The sequence below is a fragment of the Grampus griseus genome, assembly GCF_964374135.1.
Source record: "Grampus griseus genome assembly, chromosome: 7".
Taxonomy (NCBI): Eukaryota; Metazoa; Chordata; class Mammalia; order Artiodactyla; family Delphinidae; genus Grampus; species Grampus griseus.
Genome location: NC_139001.1, coordinates 113,318,274 through 113,337,117, shown reverse-complemented (window position 1 = coordinate 113,337,117; position 18,844 = coordinate 113,318,274). Strand labels below are relative to the sequence as shown.

Sequence of the window (18,844 nt, the reverse complement as noted above, 5' to 3'; positions counted from 1 at the left end):
TCATGCTGGCACCCTGATCTCAAAATCCAGGCTCCAGAACTATGAGAAATAAGTTTCTGTTGTTTATAAGCCACCCAGTATGTGGTACTTTGCTACAGCAGCCCAAACAGACTGAGACAGTGGTGTATCAGCTATCTTTTACTACGGTAATGCAATGTAATAAACCACATGAAAACCCAGTAGATCCCTAAAAGAAAAAATTAAAGAGTTGTATGTAACAAGTCTTGGAATGGTTACGAGCAATTCTTAACGGAAACAGTTTTAAAGTACAGTTTTAATTACGAACAACAGCAAAGACATTACCTCTGGCCAACGAGGTTTACCAAATTCTCCTTTGGCCACTGGGAGTCACTGGCAAGAGCAGGAGGTGTAGCACTCAGCCTGTGTGGGGGACAACGCACTTTCCTTACACCTGCCGGAGCGTGGGCCATGTACTGTGGCCCTTGTAGGCAGAGAGGGACCGAAAGATCACTGGAGATCACCTCTAGGAGAAACTGAAGCTTAGAGAAGAATGGGCAACTAACGGATCATGGTACCTGAAAGTTCAGGTGCAAACAGATACACCGAATGAGAAGTGGCTGCTCTCAAAACATTAGGAGTTAAACCATCAACCAAGGTTAGCCAGAGACTATTATTAATAAAACTACTAATAACGTCTACCCCTTTTAAAACGTTCCTAAACTTAACCACGTGAGACCCAAGCCACCAACAAATATCAGAGCCAGGGCTCAACGCGATTGCAGCGCGAACTCTCGCGAGACAGGCCGCAGCCTCGCTCAACTAGGCGGTAGCTCGAACACTCGCGAGAGCGGGCGCGACCGGGCGAAGGACTGCGGGAGCGCCGGAGGTATGGCGTCTCCGGCGCCGTCTTGGAGCCGGCTGGACCGACGGCAAGAACGCGACGTGCGCGAGCTCGTCCGCCTTGTGGCGGGCGTCCAAGACGAGGCGGACCCCAACTTCCAGCTCGCTTTGCACTTCGCTTGGTCCAACTTCAGGTGCGGGCGCGGCACCGGAGCCGGGGACGGAAGGGGTCTGGCGAGGTGTGCGGCGCGTGGCGCGACCGGCAGAGCCCCAGCGCGCCTTGCCGCTCCAGCTGCTTGGTGACCTCGCGCCTTCTGGGTCCCTGACGCAGTGACACACGCAAGCTCGAACAGTGGGTTGTGGGTTGGTGGGGGTCGTCCTCCAGGCTTAGAAGTGCGCCCCTAGGGAAGGGTTCTTCTGTCTATCCAGTTCCTTGCCCCGCCCACTGCGCTTAGCGCGGGCCACTGCTCATCAAACAATTTTTTGAATGGATAGGTGAGTAAAGTTTTAGAGCAAAATAATGGCCATACCCAATTTAAAACTGTATTCTCGCTGACTCTCCCTCCCTGCTTGGGCCACTCCAGATCTCTTTTACCCTGCTCTTTTTCTTTTTCCAAAACGCGTAGCATGACACATGGGATAACTTACCTGTTGTTACTGTTTGTCGTCTCCTCCCCCACCTTCATGCAGAATACAGCTTCCACCAGGGTAGGGATCTTCGTCTGTTTTGTTCAGTTCTTATTCCAGCACCTAGAACAGTTCTTGGCGTAGAGTACACCAGGCCACCTAATGCAACTTCTAATACAGTTTTTCATGTAATTAATTTTTAAAGATTTATTCAGTTTAGGTACTTAGGTGAAGTCAGAGGTCCCATTTTTCTTTATGGAACATGTAAATTAGACGGTACTGTTTTGATCATTACCTGTAATTAAATTATTATTTTTAAAAAATTATCAGAAGAATGTTAGTCATTGTTAATATTCTACCTGTTTAATTTCAGTAGAAATCTTCTTGAATAGTAAACAGTTTTGCAAAATCTGTAATCTTGATTATCAACCTTAATGATCATAAAGTGCCTACCTGGTTTATAATAAGAATAGATGAGTCTAACAGCCCCCCCAAGTTTCTGAAATAAAATACTCAGTTCTTAAATGTAACTTATAAATATAACAATGCCTGAATAGGTGATATAAATAGAGAAATTTAAATGCTGTATCTCAAATAATTTTTTATATTATTATTTCTAAATGACAGTAGGTAAGTAGACATTATTTTAGAGTTGAGAGAGACATTAGCAGTTATTACCTACTTTTGCACACTGAGAAACTAAATTATTATAAGTAAAGTGGTATTCCACTCAGCCATTTACTGGGTTAGAATTTGATATGTTATTTAGTAGTATAATTTACTTCAAGTACAGATTATGTGGCTTTGATACTAAAAGATGAAAAACAAGAGTTGAGTGAGCTATACTATAATTTCATGATGCTTTAATCCATCAGAAAAATGAACAATTCATGTTTGTTTTTTAAAAAACTGACCACATTCTAGGCCTTAGAAATTCAGAGATAGGCAAAATAAAGCTTCTGTCCTTCGGTAAGACAGACAAAAATTAATTACATATGATGTAGAATAGGACTTCTTAACCTGAGGGCCTGAAGATAGAATTCAGATGTTATGGATTTGGACAAGAAAAAAATTACACTAATCTCTAACTAAAAAGTAGCATTTCCTTCAACTATGAATGAAAGCAACAGGCCGTTACTTATTATATGACTGTATCACCAACAGAAATCACATATTTCACTGCCATATTGTAGTTATTGCAGATATTTTTAAATGTCATTTACTGTTACATAGTTATGAACCCACTGCTAGATTTTGTTATTTAATGCTGTAACAAAGATATATGTCTCTTACTGCATCACAAACTTTAAAAAAATATTTCACAAATAAATAAATAAAAATAAAAATATAGGGCTTCCCTGGGGGTTTGTGCCCCAGTCCGGGAAGATCCCACATGCCGCGGAGCGACTGGGCCCGTGAGCCATGGCTGCTGAGCCTGCACGTCCGGAGCCTGTGCTCCGCAGTGGGAGAGGCCACAACAGTGAGAGGCCCGCATACCGCAAAAAAAATAAAAAGTAAAAAAAATATTTCACAACTGTATTTCACTATGCTTGGCTTCTTTTGTATTTCATTTTATGATTAAAAGCATTAATCATACCCCATAATTAATTAACCCCTGAGAAGGGGTCCCTAGGATTCACTGGGCTTCGCTGGCATAAAAAGGTTAGGAACCCCTGCTATAGAATGTATTGTGCTGGACTTAGACACATGGCATTATGAAAAGACAGAGGAGCCAGAGGACAGGGTTGGGTAGCTCAGGACAGCCTGTGTCCTATGGAATGAATGCTTGAGCAGTCTCTCAGATTCAGTGGTGGTTTGCATGAACGATAGAGGTGATACAGGGAGAGAGGTGCACTCACTGGAAACATATAGCTGAGGATAGGGTGTTGGAGAGATGTGCATGGTTGTGAGACTAATCTGCATAGCTATATGACAAGATTGTTATAAGAATTACATTTTCTCATTTAGATTTCATCGTTTCTTAGATGTCAACAGCCACAAAGTAGAAAAGACAATAGAAGGGTAAGTTTATATGTGTGTATATATATATGTGCATGTTCAGATATATATGAATTTTCTTATAGACCTTTTTGTTAATATAGTTTTACAGTTACCGGTTGATATTTTTTTAACGTTTTAGGATTTATGAAAAATTCATCATTCATTCTGATCTCAGCAAAGCTGCTAGTTGGAAGAGATTAACTGAGGAATTTCTAAATGCATCACTTCCAAGCATAAAGGAAATCAAGGTATGCTATATTGTGAGATCTCTGTTGTATTTTACTGTTTCTAATCTGATTATTGTCAGCCTGTTTCTATTAATATTTAAACATTCATTCTGTTTTAGTATTGTCTACTAACTAGAACCAGAATCTCCTGGAAATTGACTTAAGTGTTGCCATCAAATCCAGTGTGTCTCAAGCTTGTGATGAAAGAAGTATGTTCTTGTATAATCATCTTAGCCCCAACCTACTATGGAAATTGAGATCAGAGATTGGCAGAAATAATAGCACTCTCTGGCTATCCTTAAACTTTTAAATGACTTCTCTGCACTTGGCAATAATAATTATCCATATATTGCTCACTAGATGCCAGGTGCTTTTCTAAGGACTTCCATATTCTGTCATGGGTCCCCAAGACCACCTTTAGGCTCAATGATTCACTGGAAGCATTCGCAGAGCTCCCCCCCAAAAAATTGCTCTCCTTTTTGTTATGGTTTATTACAGTGAAAGGATACAGATTTAAAATGAGCAAAGGGAAAAGGCATGGGGTGAGGTCCGGGAGAAACCAGGCACAAGCTTCCAGGTGTCCCTTCCCAGTGAACTTGCATGGGGATGCACTTAACTCTCCCAGTGACAAAATGTTGCAAACTAGGGAAACTCTCCTGAGTCTTGGTGTCCAGGATTTTCTTGGTGTCCAGGATTTTCTTGCCCATGTGGCTGACCTTAGCTACTCAATCTACAGCACTCCCAGAGGTCAAACCAAGGACTTCAGGCCTACAAAATCGTTCACCATAAGTCACATTGTTATCATAAACTGTCTGGTCAGGCTGATAACAGTGTGGCCCAAAGAATGGCATACAAATATACTGTACTAGCAGGGTATTCCAAGGGCTCAGAGGATATCTCAGGAGCCGGTCAAGGGCCAGTCCTGAAGATCTTTGAGATGTTCAGGGTTTGGGCAACCCAGGGCTCCTGAGTTAACCCTTTAGTGCGTACATATATTAACTCAATCTTCACAATAACCTCTGTGGAGTATTCTGTTATTGATAGACTTTCCCTTTGTCTGCACTGAGTTTGTGGCCTAAGAAAGAAAGCTTGAGATAATTTTTAAAACTGTCCATAAATTTAAGGAAGGGCTATAAAGGTATTTCTGGAGGAGAGAACTGCAGTGCTATGAACCCATGCCCTAAGGATTAGAAATACACTTCTGTGTACTGTTCCTGCAAGGATCATTTTGAAAGAGAAGGAAGCAAATCTTTTTTTATATCTCTTCTTGATTCATTTTGTATAGCTTTCTGGATAGACTATAGAACTTAATAATTTAGGCACTATGACACCATAATATTAATAATAAACATAAAGGCAAGCATTTTTAGGGCATTTACTATGTGCCAAGCACTGTTAGTCCAATAAAGACCATCTTCAGTGCATACTGTTACTATCATTTTGCCAGGCAAATGCCCTAATCTCAGTTTCATCTGTACCAATGAAAATACCTATGTGGTGCAGAATAATTAAATGAAACATTGAGTGTCACTTCTGATTCCTACTTTGACCTTTTTGTTGCCATCTTTGGTTATTTTTCTGTACACCCCCAGTCACAGGGCTCACTGAACACAGTGAAACCACATACCCTAGTTCTTCTGTGGCACATCCTATGTCCTGTACCTGCCCTTCCCCTTGTGCCTGAGGAATCTCATCATTTAATGTTAAATTCAAATATTGCCTATACGTACTTTTACCTTGTTTATCATATTTGTTATTGTTTATTTCCTATCTTCCCATTAACATAGGAGTTTTACAGGTGTAGACTTTGCTTCTGATGTGTTCTCAGGCACCTAGAACAGAGTAGACAATAGATATTTGTTGAGGAAATAAATCTGTGTATTCCTTTCTGCCTTGCTGTCCCTCTCTGTCCTTGGCTTCTTCCCCACTTACACAGGCAAAGTTGGTTGGTTGCCCTTTTCTCCTTTGCTGTGGTGTCTTTGACACATCTCTTGTAGTGCAGCAATAACGTCACATTTTTTCAGCTTTATTGATATATAACTTACTATAAAATTCCTCCATTTTGAATGTACAGTTCACTGATTTTTAGTAGATACGTAGTTATGCAACCACAGTCCAGTTTTAAAACATTTCCGTCACCCCAGAAGCTCTCCTCAAGCCCAGTTTTTTTGCAGTCAATGCCTGCTCTCACCCCAACCCCACACAACTACTGATCTACTTACTGTATGTATAAATTTGCCCTTCTGGATATTTCATATAAATGAGATTGTACAATATCCAGTTTTTGTGTCTGCTTTACTTTCATGATGTTTTTGAGGTTCATCCATGTGTAGCATGTGGCCATATTCTATTCCTTTTAATTACTAAATGGTATTCCATTGTATGGATATGGCCACATTTTGCTTAATCACCAGTGGATGACATTTGGATTGTTGCCAGTTTTTGGTTAGTATGAGCAATGAACTGCTGTGTATATTCTCATATGAGCTTTCTTCACGCTTCTTGGTAGATTTCTAGGAGTGGAAGGGCTGGTTTAAATGGTAAGCTTAGGTTTAACCTTTAAAAAAACTGCAAAATTATTTCCCAAAGTGGCTGTATCATTTTATATTCCCACTAACAGTGTTTAAGTGTTCCAGTTTCTCCACATCCTTTCCAACACTTGTTATAGTTTGTCTTTTTGATTGTAGACATCCTAGAGAGTAGGTAGTAATGTCTCCTATGGTTTGATTTACATTTCCTGAGTGACTAACGATGTTGAGCATTTTTTCATGTGCTTTTTAGCCATTTGTATGCCTCTGTGATATTCATTCGAGTCTTTTAACCATTTTTAAATTGGATTGTCGAAGGAGGATGTTCCTTTGTATTCCTAGTTTGGTGAAAGTTTTTACCATGAATGAGTGTTGGATTTTGTCAGATTTTTTTCTGTGTCTTTGAGATATCATATCTTTTTTTGCCTTGAATCCTATTCATGTGTCTTAGTCAGCTCAGGTTGCCGTAACAAAATACCACACGCTGGTATTTTGGTGACTTAAAAAACAAATTTATTTTCTCACACTTCTGGAGATTGGGAGTCTAGGTCAAGGTGCTGGCCAATTCGGTTCCTGGTAAGGACTGTTCCTGGCTTGTAGGTGGCTGCCTTCTCACATGGTGGAGAGAGAGAGAGCTCTCTGGTCTTATCCCATTGGACCAGTTGCTCCACCCTCGTGACCTGATTACCTCCCAAAGGCCCCATCTCCAAATACCATCACAATAGGAGTTCGATTTTCAACATATAAATTTGAGGGGGACATAGTTCAGTTCATAAGATATAGTGTATTACATTAAATGATTTTTGGTTGTTAATCTGATTTACTTGTGTGTGGACTGAGAAGTACATTCCTACTTAAGCTCTTTTCAAGACTGTCCTGGCTTATACTTTGTGTGGGCTCTCTCATCTCTGCACATGAACTCAGTCTCCATCAGCCAAAGATGTGGGTGGCTTGGGTCCACTCCAGTCTCTGCTGTGCACATCACAGCTTCTAGTCAACCCAAGACATGTGGAGAGCTTAGCAAGCCCCCTTTCATTGTCTTGCATCCAAGAGCTCCCTGATAAACCCTCAACTGTTCTGCTGGTCCACTGCTTGCCCGACACTCAGGTCTGCAACTGCTGGTTTCCCCACTCACTTGCCACTGCGATCACCACTAAGACAATGGCAGCAAAGCTGCTAGTGTTCACTTGCTGTCCAGCCCTGGCTGAAGTACCACTCTGATGGAGCTGGTGGGAGAAGGGAGATAGCTTTAGGCATACATGCCTCAAACTCACACTGTTCTTACCTGAGGTTATTTTCATGGATAAACACTGCATTTGTATACCTATGCTTGATCCAGAGCGCTGAAATGGTTGTCTTTGGCAATCTTGTCCAGACTTACAGTTACTTTTTGGGGAGAAGATCTGAAGGCCATCTTCCTCCATCATGCCAGAAGCGAATCTCTAACCCCACTTTACTTAGATTTACAAATAGATAGACATAGTTTCCATAGGAGTTACTCAGTAAAGGACACCTTACCTCCAGGCTTGAAACGATGTTTGGCAAAGGAGAATTTAGGGTTATTTGTTATTCCAGAAGAAATAAGCAAAGACTTTGGCATATCTGTAAAACGCCACTGGAACTAGGAATTCTGGCTCTTTGTAGCTTTGGACTTCAGAGGATGTGGAAGTAGAAAATTATTTCTAACTTTGAGATTCAAGGCCACCTCTGATATAATGAATGTATAGCACATGGAATTGCTCTTTCAATATATATGTACATGTATTTCTTGACTTTCCATAAAGTAGCAGGGATTGTGCAGGTCTTCATAAGACAGACTATGAAGGGACACGTGACTGATTTAGAGATGAAGCTCTAACTCTTTACTTTCATCTCTTTGCGAACAGGTAGCATAAAAGAGCAAATTAACCCGTGTTTTAAAGGTTAATTGAAGTATAATTGACCTACAACACTATGTTAGTTCCATGTGCACAGTACAGTGGTTTGATATTTCTAGTTACCGTATGTCACCATACAAAGTTATTACAATATTATTCCTATGTTCCCAATAGGGTACATTTCTTCCCCATGACTCATTTATTTTGTAACTGGAAGTTTGTACCTCTTGATCTCCCTCACCTATGTCACTTATTCCCCATCCCTCTTTCCTCTGGTGACCACCTGTTGTTCTCTGTATCTGTGACTCAGTTTCTGTTTTGTATGTTTGTTTTGGTTTTCATTTGTTTTGCTTTTTGATTCCACATGTAAGTGAAATCATACAGTCTTTGTCTTTCTCTGTCTGACTTACTTCACTTAAGCGTAGTATCCTCTGGATCCATCCCTGTTGTCGAAAAAGGCAAGATTTCATTCTTTTTAATGGCTGAGTAATAGTCCATTAATACCACCACCACATCTTTTTTATCCATTCATCTGTCAATGAACACTTAAATTTCTTCCACACTTAAATTTCTTCCATATCTTGGCTATTGTAAATAATGCTGCAATAAACACAGGGGTGCATATATTCTTTGAATTTAGTGTTTCTGTTTAGTGGAATTGCTGGATCTTATGGTAGTTTTTGTTTTGTTTTGTTTTTTCTTTTTTGGTTGTGCTGCACAGCTTGCAGGATCTCAGTTCCCCGACCAGGGATTGAACCTGGGCCATGGCAGTGAAAACCCAGAATCCTAACCACTAGGCCACCAGGGAACTCCCTATTTTTTATTTTTTGAGGAAGCTTCATACTGTTTTCCATAGTGACTATACCAATTTACATTCCCACCACCAGTATACAAGAATTCGTTTTTCCACATCCTCGCCAACACGTCTTATTTGTTTTCTTTTTCATAATAGCCAGTCTGACAAGTGTGAGGTGATATCTTGTGGTTTTAATTTGTATTTCCCTGATGATGACTGACGTTGGGCATGTTTTCCTGTGTCTGGCCATTTCTTTGTCTTCTTTGGAAAAATGTGTATTCAGATCCTCTGCCCATTTTTTAATCTGATTTTTTTTTTTTTAATATTGACTGTATGAGTTCTTTGTGTATTTTGGATATAAACCCATATTGGATATATGGTTTGTAAATATCTTCTCCCATTCAGTAGGTGGCGTTTTCATTTTGTTGATATTATCTTTCATTGTATAAAAGCTTTTTATTTTCTGCAGTCCCATTTGTTTATTTTTGCTTTTGTTTCCCTTGCCTGAGGAAACATATCCAAAAAATATTGCTAAGACTGATGTCAAAGAGTGTACTACCTATTTTTTTCTAGAGATTTTATGGTTTCAGGTCTTATATTTAGTCTTTAATCCATTTTGAATTTATTTTTGTTCATGATGTAAGAAAGTTGTCCACTTTGATTCTTTTGCATGTAGCTGTCCAGTTTTCCCAACACCATTTATTGAAGAGACTGTCTTTCCCCATCGTATATTCTTGCTTTCTTTGTCATAGAATAATAGCCCATATAAATGTGGGTTTATTTCTGGGCTGTCTGTTCTGTAACACTGATCTGTGTGTCTGTTTTTGTGCCAGTACCATACTGTTTTGATTACTATCACTTTGTAATATAGTTTGAAATCAGGGCATGTGATACCTCAAGCTTTGTTTTTCTTTTTCAAGATTCTTTTGGCTATTTAGAGTCTGTTGTGTTGCTGTACAAATTTCAGAATTATTTGTGCTAGTTCTGTGAAAAATGCCTTGGTATTTTCATAGGGATTACATTGAATCTGCAGATTGCTGGGTAGTGTGGTCATTTTAACAGTATTAATTCTTCTAGTACATGACCACTGTAGATCTTTGCATTTCTTTGTGTCATCTTCAATTTCGTTCACCAGTGTGTTATAGTTTTCCAAGTATAGATCTTTTACCTTCTTAGTTAGATTCATTCCTAAGTATTTTATTCTCCTTGATGCAACTGTAAATGGGATTGAGTTCCTAATTTTTCCTTCATTAGTTCATTGTTAGTGTATAGAAATGTAACAGATTTCTGTATATTAATTTTGTATCCTGCAACTTTAGTGATTTCATGAAATAGTTTTAACAGTGTTTTGGTGGCATCTTTAGGATTTTCTTATATATATTACCATGTCATCTGCAAACAGTGACAGTTTTACTTCTTCCTTTCCAATTTAGATTCCTTTTATTTCTTTTCCTTCTCTGATTGCTGTGGCTAGGACTACATTGTATGAAAGTGACAAAAGTGGGCATCCTTGTCTTGTGTCTGATGTTAGAGGAAATGCTTTTGCCTTTTTTTTTTTAACTTTTTTTTTTTAATTCAAACGAAGTCACAAAAATTATAATCATCCTCATCAGTTCACTCAGTCCCATTAATTAATTTTTTTTTCATCTTGATCTTTTGTTAGCACTTCTATGAATTCATCAGTTTTCCATTAGAGTTCTGAAAATGCTTATTCATTCAGCAGTATATTTCAGCAGTATAGTCAGTTGCCAGAAACCTGTACTTGTCAGAGTCTTTTCCATGAATTCCTTGAAGATGAAACCCTTTTACAGGAACATTTTTGCAAAAGCATCAGAGTATACCCAGAACTGTCTGTAAATGACAAAACACTTAAAAATGACCACGGTTAAAGATTTGATGAAAGTTCATAATAATACAGTTGACAAGGAAATTTAGTTATTTCTGAGATATACATTTTAAAGTAATAACTAGAATTATGATTTATAACATTATACCAGAATATATAAGATTTTTAGGAATTTCATGTAACGGCTGAAACATTTATATTGATATATTTCCATAAAAATAACCCAAAGAAAGTTTAGTATTAGTTTTTTTGTTTTTTTGTTTGTTTTATACAGCAGGTTCTTATTAGTCATCAGTTTTATACACATCAGTGTATACATGTCAATCCCAATCGCCCAATTCACACCACCATCAACACCCCCCAACAGTTTTCCCCCCTTGGTGTCCATACGTTTGTTCTCTCCATCTCTGTCTCAACTTCTGCCCTGCAACCCGGCTCATCTGTACCATTTTTCTAGATTCCACATACACACGTTAATATACGATATTTGTTTTTCTCTTTTTGACTTACTTCATTATGTATGACAGTCTCTAGATCCATTGACATCTCAACAAATGACTCAATTTCGTTCCTTTTTATGGCTGAGTAATATTCCATTGTATATATGTACCACAACTTCTTTATCCATTCGTCTGTCGATGGGCATTTAGGTTGCTTCCATGACCTGGCTATTGTAAATAGTGCTGCAGTGAACATTGCGGTGCATGTGTCTTTTTGAATTATGGTTTTCTCTGGGTATATGCCCAGTAGTGGGATTGCTGGATCATATGGTAATTCTATTTTTAGTTTTTTAAGGAACCTCCATTCTGTTCTCCATAGTGGCTGTATCAGTTTACATTCCCACCAACAGTGCAAGAGGGTTCCCTTTTCTCCACACCCTCTCCAGCATTTGTTGTTTGTAGATTTTCTGATGATGCCCATTCTAACTGGTGTGAGATGATACCTCATTGTAATTTTGGTTTGCATTTCTCTGATAATTAGTGATGTTGAGCAGCTTTCCATATGCTTCTTGGCCATCTGTATGTCTTCTTTGGAGAAATGTCTATTTAGGTCCTCTGCCCATTTTTGGATTGGGTTGTTTGTTTCTTTAATATTGACCTGCATGAGCTGTTTATATATTTTGCAGATTAATCCTTTGTCCGTTGATTCGTTTGCAAATATTTTCTCCCATTCTGAGGATTGCCTTTTGGTCTTTTTTATGGTGTCCTTTGCTGTGCAAAAGCTTTGACATTTCATTAGGTCCCATTTGTTTATTTTTGTTTTTATTTCCATTACTCTAGGAGATGGATCAAAAAAGATCTTGCTATGATTTATGTCAAAGAGTGTTCTTCCTATGTTTTCCTCTAAGAGTTTTATAGTGTCCGGTCTTACATTTAGGTCTCGAGTCCATTTTGAGCTTATTTTTGTGTATGGTGTTAGGGAGTGTTCTAATTTCATTCTTTTACATGTAACTGTCCAGTTTTCCCAGCACCACTTATTGAAGAGACTGTCTTTTCTCCATTATATATCTTTGCCTCCTTTGTCATAGATTAGTTGACCATAGGTGCGTGGGTTTACCTCTGGGCTTTCTATCTTGTTCCATTGATCTATGTTTCTGTTTTTGTGTCAATACCATATTCTCTTGATTACTGTAGCTTTGTAGTATAGTCTGAAGTCATGGAGTCTGATTCCTCTAGCTCTGTTTTTTTCCCTCAAGACTGCTTTGGCTATTCGGGGTCTTTTGTATCTCCATACAAATTTTAAGATTATTTGTTCTAGTTCCATAAAAAATGCCATTGGTAATGTCATAGGAATTGCATTGAATCTGTAGATTTCTTTGGGTAGTATAGTCATTTTCACATTATTGATTCTTCCAATCCAAGAACATGGTATATCTCTCCATCTGTTGGTATCATCTTTAATTTCTTTAATCAGTGTCGTATAGTTTTCTGCATACAGGTCTTTTGTCTCCCTAGGTAGGTTTATTCCTAGATATTTTATTCTTTTTGTTGCAATGGTAAATGGGAGTGTTTCCTTAATTTCTCTTTCAGATTTTTCATCATTAGTGTATAGAAATGCCAGAAATTTCTGTGCATTAATTTTGTATCCTGCAACTTTACCAAATTCATTGATTAGCTCTAGTAGTTTTCTGGTGGCATTTTTGGGATTCTCTATGTATATTATCATGTCATCTGCAAACAGTGACAGTTTTACTTCTTTTCCAATTTGGATTCCTTTTATTTCTTTTTCTTCTCTGATTGCCGTGGCTAGGACTTCCAAAACTGTGTTGAATAATAGTGGTGAGAGTGGACATCCTTGTCTTGTTCCTGATCTTAGAGGAAATGCTTTCAGTTTTTCACCATTGAGAATGATGTTTTCTGTGGGTTTGTCGTGTATGGCCTTTATTATGTTGAGGTAGGTTCCCTCTATGCCCACTTTCTGGAGAGTTTTTATCATAAAAGTGTGTGGAATTTTGTCAAAAGCTTTTTCTGCCTCTATTGAGATGATCATATGGTTTTTTTCTTCAATTTGTTAATATGGTGTATCACATTGATTGATTTGCGTATATTGAAGAATCCTTGCATGCCTGGGATAAATCCCACCTGATCATGGTGTAGGATCCTTTTAATGTGTTGTTGGATTCTGTTTGCTAGTATTTTGCTGGGGATTTTTGCATCTATATTCATCAGTGATATAAGTCTGTAATTTTCCTTTTTTGTAGTATCTTTGTCTGGTTTTAGTTTCAGGGTGATGGTGGCCTCATAGAATGAGTTTGGGAGTGTTCCTTCCTCTGCAGTTTTTTGGAAGAGTTTGAGAAGGATGGGTGTTAGCTCTTCTCTAAATGTTTGATAGAATTCACCTGTGAAGCCATCTGGTCCTGGACTTCTGTTTGTTGGAAGATTTTTAATCACAGTTTCAATTTCATTACTTATGATTGGTCTGTGCATATTTTCTATTTCTTCCTGGTTCAGTCTTGGAAGGTTATACCTTTCTAAGAATTTGTCCATTTCTTCCACATTGTCCATTTCATTGGCATAGAGTTGCTTGTAGTAGTCTCTTAGGATGCTTTGTATTTCTGCAGTGTCTGTTGTAACTTCTCCTTTTTCATTTCTAATTTTATTGATTTGAGTCCTCTCCCTCTTTTTCTTGATGAGTCTGGCTAATGGTTTATCAATTTTGTTTATCTTCTCAAAGAACCAGCTTTTAGTTTTATTGATCTTTGCTTTTGTTTTCTTTGTTTCTGTTTCGTTTATTTCTGCTCTGATCTTTATGATTTCTTTCCTTCTTCTAACTTTGGGTTTTGTTTGTTCTTCTTTCTCTAGTTCCTTTAGGTTTAAGGTTAGATTGTTTATTTGCAGTTTTTCTTATTTCTTGAGGGTGGCTTGTATAGATATAAACTTCCCTCTTAGAACTGCTTTTGCTGCATCCCATAGGTTTTGGATCGTTGTGTTTTCATTGTCATTTGTCTCTAGGTTTTTTTTTTTTTTTTTCTGGGTTTAAACTTTTTTTTTTTTTTAACATCTTTATTTGGGTATAATTGCTTTACAATGGTGTGTTAGTTTCTGCTTTATAACAAAGTGAATCAGTTATACATATACATATGTTCCCATATCTCTTCCCTCTTGCGTCTCCCTCCCTCCCACCCTCCCTAGCCCACCCCTCCAGGCGGTCACAAAGCACCGAGCCGATATCCGTGTGCCATGCGGCTCCTTCCCACTAGCTATCTACCTTACGTTTGTTAGTGTGTATATGTCCATGACTCTCTCTCGCCCTGTCACAGCTCACCCTTCCCCCTCCCCATATCCTCAAGTCCGTTCTCCAGTAGGTCTGTGTCTTTATTCCTGTCTTACCCCTACGTTCTTCATGACATTTTTTTTCCCACATATATGTGTTGGCATATGGTATTTGTCTTTTTCTTTCTGACTTACTTCACTCTGCATGACAGACTCTAGGTCTATCCACCTCATTACAAATAGCTCAATTTCGTTTCTTTTTATGGCTGAGTAATATTCCATTGTATATATGTGCCACATCTTCTTTATCCATTCATCCGATGGTGGGCACTTAGGTTGTTTCCATCTCTGGGCTATTGTAAATAGAGCTGCAATGAACATTTTGGTACATGACTCTTTTTGAATTTTGGTTTTCTCAGGGTATATGCCCAGTAGTGGGATTGCAGGGTCATATGGTAGTTCTATTTGTAGTTTTTTAAGGAACCTCCATACTGTTCTCCATAGTGGCTGAACCAATTCACATTCCCACCAGCAGTGCAAGAGTGTTCCCTTTTCTCCACACCCTCTCCAGCATTTATTGTTTCTAGATTTTTTGATGATGGCCATTCTGACTGGTGTGAGATGATATCTCATTGTAGTTTGGATTTGCATTTCTCTAATGATTAATGATGTTGAGCATTCTTTCATGTGTTTGTTGGCAGTCTGTATATCTTCTTTGGAGAAATGTCGATTTAGGTCTTCTGCCCATTTTTGGATTGGGTTGTTTGTTTTTTTGTTATTGAGCTGCATGAGCTGCTTGTAAATTTTGGAGATTAATCCTTTGTCAGTTGCTTCATTTGCAAATATTTTCTCCCATTCTGAGGGTTGTCTTTTGGTCTTGTTTATGGTTTCCTTTGCTGTGCAAAAGCTTTGAAGTTTCATTAGGTCCCATTTGTTTATTTTTGTTTTTATTTCCATTACTCTAGGAGGTGGGTCAGAAAGGATCTTGCTGTGATTTATGTCATAGAGTGTTCTGCCTATGTTTTCCTCTAAGAGTTTGATAGTTTCTGGCCTTACATTTAGGTCTTTAATCCATTTTGAGCTTATTTTTGTGTATGGTGTTAGGGAGTGATCTAATCTCATACTTTTACATGTAACTGTCCAGTTTTCCCAGCACCACTTATTGAAGAGGCTGTCCTTTCTCCACTGTACATTCCTGCCACCTTTATCAAAGATAAGGTGACCATATGTGCGTGGTTTTATCTCTGGGCTTTCTATCCTGTTCCATTGATCTGTCTTTCTGTTTTTGTGCCAGTACCGTACTGTCTTGATTACTGTAGCTTTGTAGTATAGTCTGAAGTCAGGGAGCCTGATTCCTCCAGCTCCTTTTTTTCGTTCTCAAGATTGCTTTGGCTATTCGGGGTCTTTTGTGTTTCCATACAATCTGCGAAATTTTTTGTTCTAGTTCTGTGAAAAATGCCAGTGGTAGTTTGATAGGGATTGCATTGAATCTATAGATTGCTTTGGGTAGTAGAGTCATTTTCACAATGTTGATTCTTGCAATCCAAGAACATGGTACAACTCTCCATTTATTTGTATCATCTTTAATTTCTTTCATCAGTATCTTATAATTTTCTGCATACAGGTCTTTTGTCTCCTTAGGTAGATTTATTTCTAGATATTTATTCTTTTTGTTGCAATGGTAAATGGGAGTGTTTCTTGATTTCAATTTCAGATTTTTCATCATTAGTATACGGGAATGCCAGAGATTTCTGTGCATTAATTTTGTATCCTGCTACTTTACCAAATTCATTGATTAGCTCTAGTAGTTTTCTGGTAGCATCTTTAGGATTCTCTATGTATAGTATCATGTCATCTGCAAACAGTGACAGCTTTACTTCTTCTTTTCCGATTTGGATTCCTTTTATTTCCTTTTCTTCTCTGATTGCTGTGGCTAAAACTTCCAAAACTATGTTGAATAAGTGTGGTGAGAGTGAGCAACCTTGTGTTGTTCCTGATCTTAGTGGAAATGCTTTCAGTTTTTCACCATTGAGGATGATGTTGGCTGTGGGCTTGTCATATATGGCCTTTATTATGTTGAGGAAAGTTCCCTCTATGCCTACTTTCTGCAGGGTTTTCATCATAAATGGGTGTTGAATTTTGTCAAAAGCTTTCTCTGCATCTATTGAGATGATCATGTAATTTTTATTCTTCAATTTGTTAATATGGTTTATCACATTGATAGATTTGCATATATTGAAGAATCCTTGCATCCCTGGAATAAACCCCACTTGATCATGGTATATGATCCTTTTAATGTATTGTTCAAGTCAGTTTGCTAGTATTTTGCTGAGGACTTTTGCATCTGTGTTCATCAGTGATACTGGCCTGTAATTTTCTTTTTTTGTGTGATATCTTTGTCTGGTTTTGGTGTCAGGGTCATGGTGGCCTCGTAGAATGAGGTCAGAAGTGTTCCTTCCTCTCCAATTTTTTGGAATAGTTTCAGAAGGATACGTGTTAACTCTTGTCTAAATGTTTGGTAGACTTCACCTGTGAAGCCATCTGGTCCTGGACTTTTGTTCATTGGGGCTTTTTTTGATTACTGATCCAATTTAATTATTGGAAATTGATCTGTTCATATTTTCTATTTCTTCCTGATTCAGTCTTGGGAGATTGTACATTCCCAGGAATTTGTCCATTTCTTCTAGGTTGTTCATTTTATTAGGCGTACAGTTGCTCACAGTAGTCTCTTGTGACCCTTTGTATTTCTGTGGTGTCAGTTGTAACTTCTTATTCATTTCTGATTTTATTCATTTGGGCCTTCTCTCTTTTTTCATTTTTTTTTTGATGCGTCTGATAAATTACCAAATTTGTTTATCTTTTCAAGGAACCAGCTCTTAGTTTCATTGATCTTTTCTATTACGTTTTTGTCTTTATTTCATTTACTTCTGCTGTAGAGCTTTATGATTTTCCCTTTTATTAACTTTGGGTTTTATTTGTTCTTCTTTTTCTAGTTCCTTTAGGTGTGAGGTTAGGTTGTTTATTTGAGATTTTTCTTTTTTCCTGAGTTAGGTTTGTATTACTATAAACATCCCTCTTAGAACTGCTTTTGCCATGTCCAGTAGATTTGTATCATTGTGTTTCCACTTTCATTTGTCGCCAAGTACTCTTTTATATCCTCTTTGATTTCATCAGTGAGCCATTGGTTCTTTAGTGGCATGTTGTTTAGCCTTCATGTGGTTGTGGTTTTTGCAAATTTTTTTCTTGTAGTTGATTTCTAGTCTCTTAGCAGCATGGTCGGAAAAGATATTTGATATGATTTTAGTCCTCTTAATTTTACTGAGACTTGTTTTGTGGCCTAGTGTGTGATGTATCCTGCAGAATGTTCTATGTGTACTTGAAAGAATGTGTATTCTGCTTTTTTGGATGGAATGTCCTACATATATCTATTTAGTCCATCTGGTCTAATGTATCATTTATGCTACTGTTTCCTGATTGATTGCTGTCTGGATGATCTGTCCATTTATGTAAGTGGGCTGTTAATGTCCCCTACAATTATCATGTTATTGTCAGTTTTTCCTCTATGTTTGTTATTATTTGCTTTCTGTATTTAGGTGCTCCTATGTTGGGTGCATATATATTTACAGGTATTGTATATTCTTCTTGGGTTGATCCCTTGATCATTATGTAACGTACGTTGTCTCCTTTTACAGTCTTCGTTTTAAAGTCTGTTTTTGTCTGATTTAAGTATTGCTACCCCAGCTTTCATTTCCATTTGCATGGAAAACCTTTTTCCATTTCCTCACTTTCAGTCTGCCTGTGTCTTTGGATCTGAAGTGAGACTCTTAGGAGTGGCATATATATGGGTATTTTTGTATCCCTTCAGCCACTCTGTATTCTTAGATTGGAGCATTTAGTCCACTTAAATTTAAAGTAATTATTGATAGGTAAATTCTCATTGCCATTTTGTTAATTGTTTTGGGATTGTTTTTTTATTTCTTTTTTGTTCCTTCTTTTGTTCTCTTCTCTTGTGATTTGATGACTATCTTTAGTGTTATGTTTGGATTCCTTTCTCTTTTTGTGTGTGTGTATCTATTATAGGTTTTTGGTGTGTGATTACCATGAGGTTTGTATATAGCAAGCTAATATATACACGTGATTATTTTAAGTTGCTGATTTCTTAAGTTTGAACACATTTTCACAACCCTGCATTTTTCCTCTCCCCATAACATTTAATGTTTTTGACATCATGATATATCTTTTTGTTTTGTGTATCCCTTAATTTACTTATTGTGGATATAGATCATTTTACTACTTTTATCTTTTAACCTTCCTGCTAGCTTTATAAGTGGTTGATCTACTACCTTTACTGTATATTTGCCTTTACCACTGAGGCTTTTACTTTTGTAATTTTCTTATTTCTCGTTGTGACCTTTTCTTTTCCAGTTA

The 18,844-nt window shown here is 37.7% G+C and overlaps 1 protein-coding gene across 2 annotated transcripts in view; it reads left to right on the top strand.

Annotated features, from left to right (window-relative positions):
* The first annotated feature begins 829 nt into the window (after nt 1-829).
* The window catches only part of TUBGCP5 (tubulin gamma complex component 5), a 55,488-nt gene continuing 37,473 nt past the window's right edge, over nt 830-18,844 (top strand). For both annotated transcript variants that reach the window (XM_082657912.1, XM_082657913.1), the window contains exons 1-3: nt 830-995; nt 3,397-3,450; nt 3,569-3,677. In XM_082657912.1, the coding sequence (XP_082514038.1) occupies nt 850-995; nt 3,397-3,450; nt 3,569-3,677 (309 nt within the window). In that variant the 5' untranslated portion in view covers nt 830-849. The remainder of the gene's footprint in view (nt 996-3,396; nt 3,451-3,568; nt 3,678-18,844) is intronic.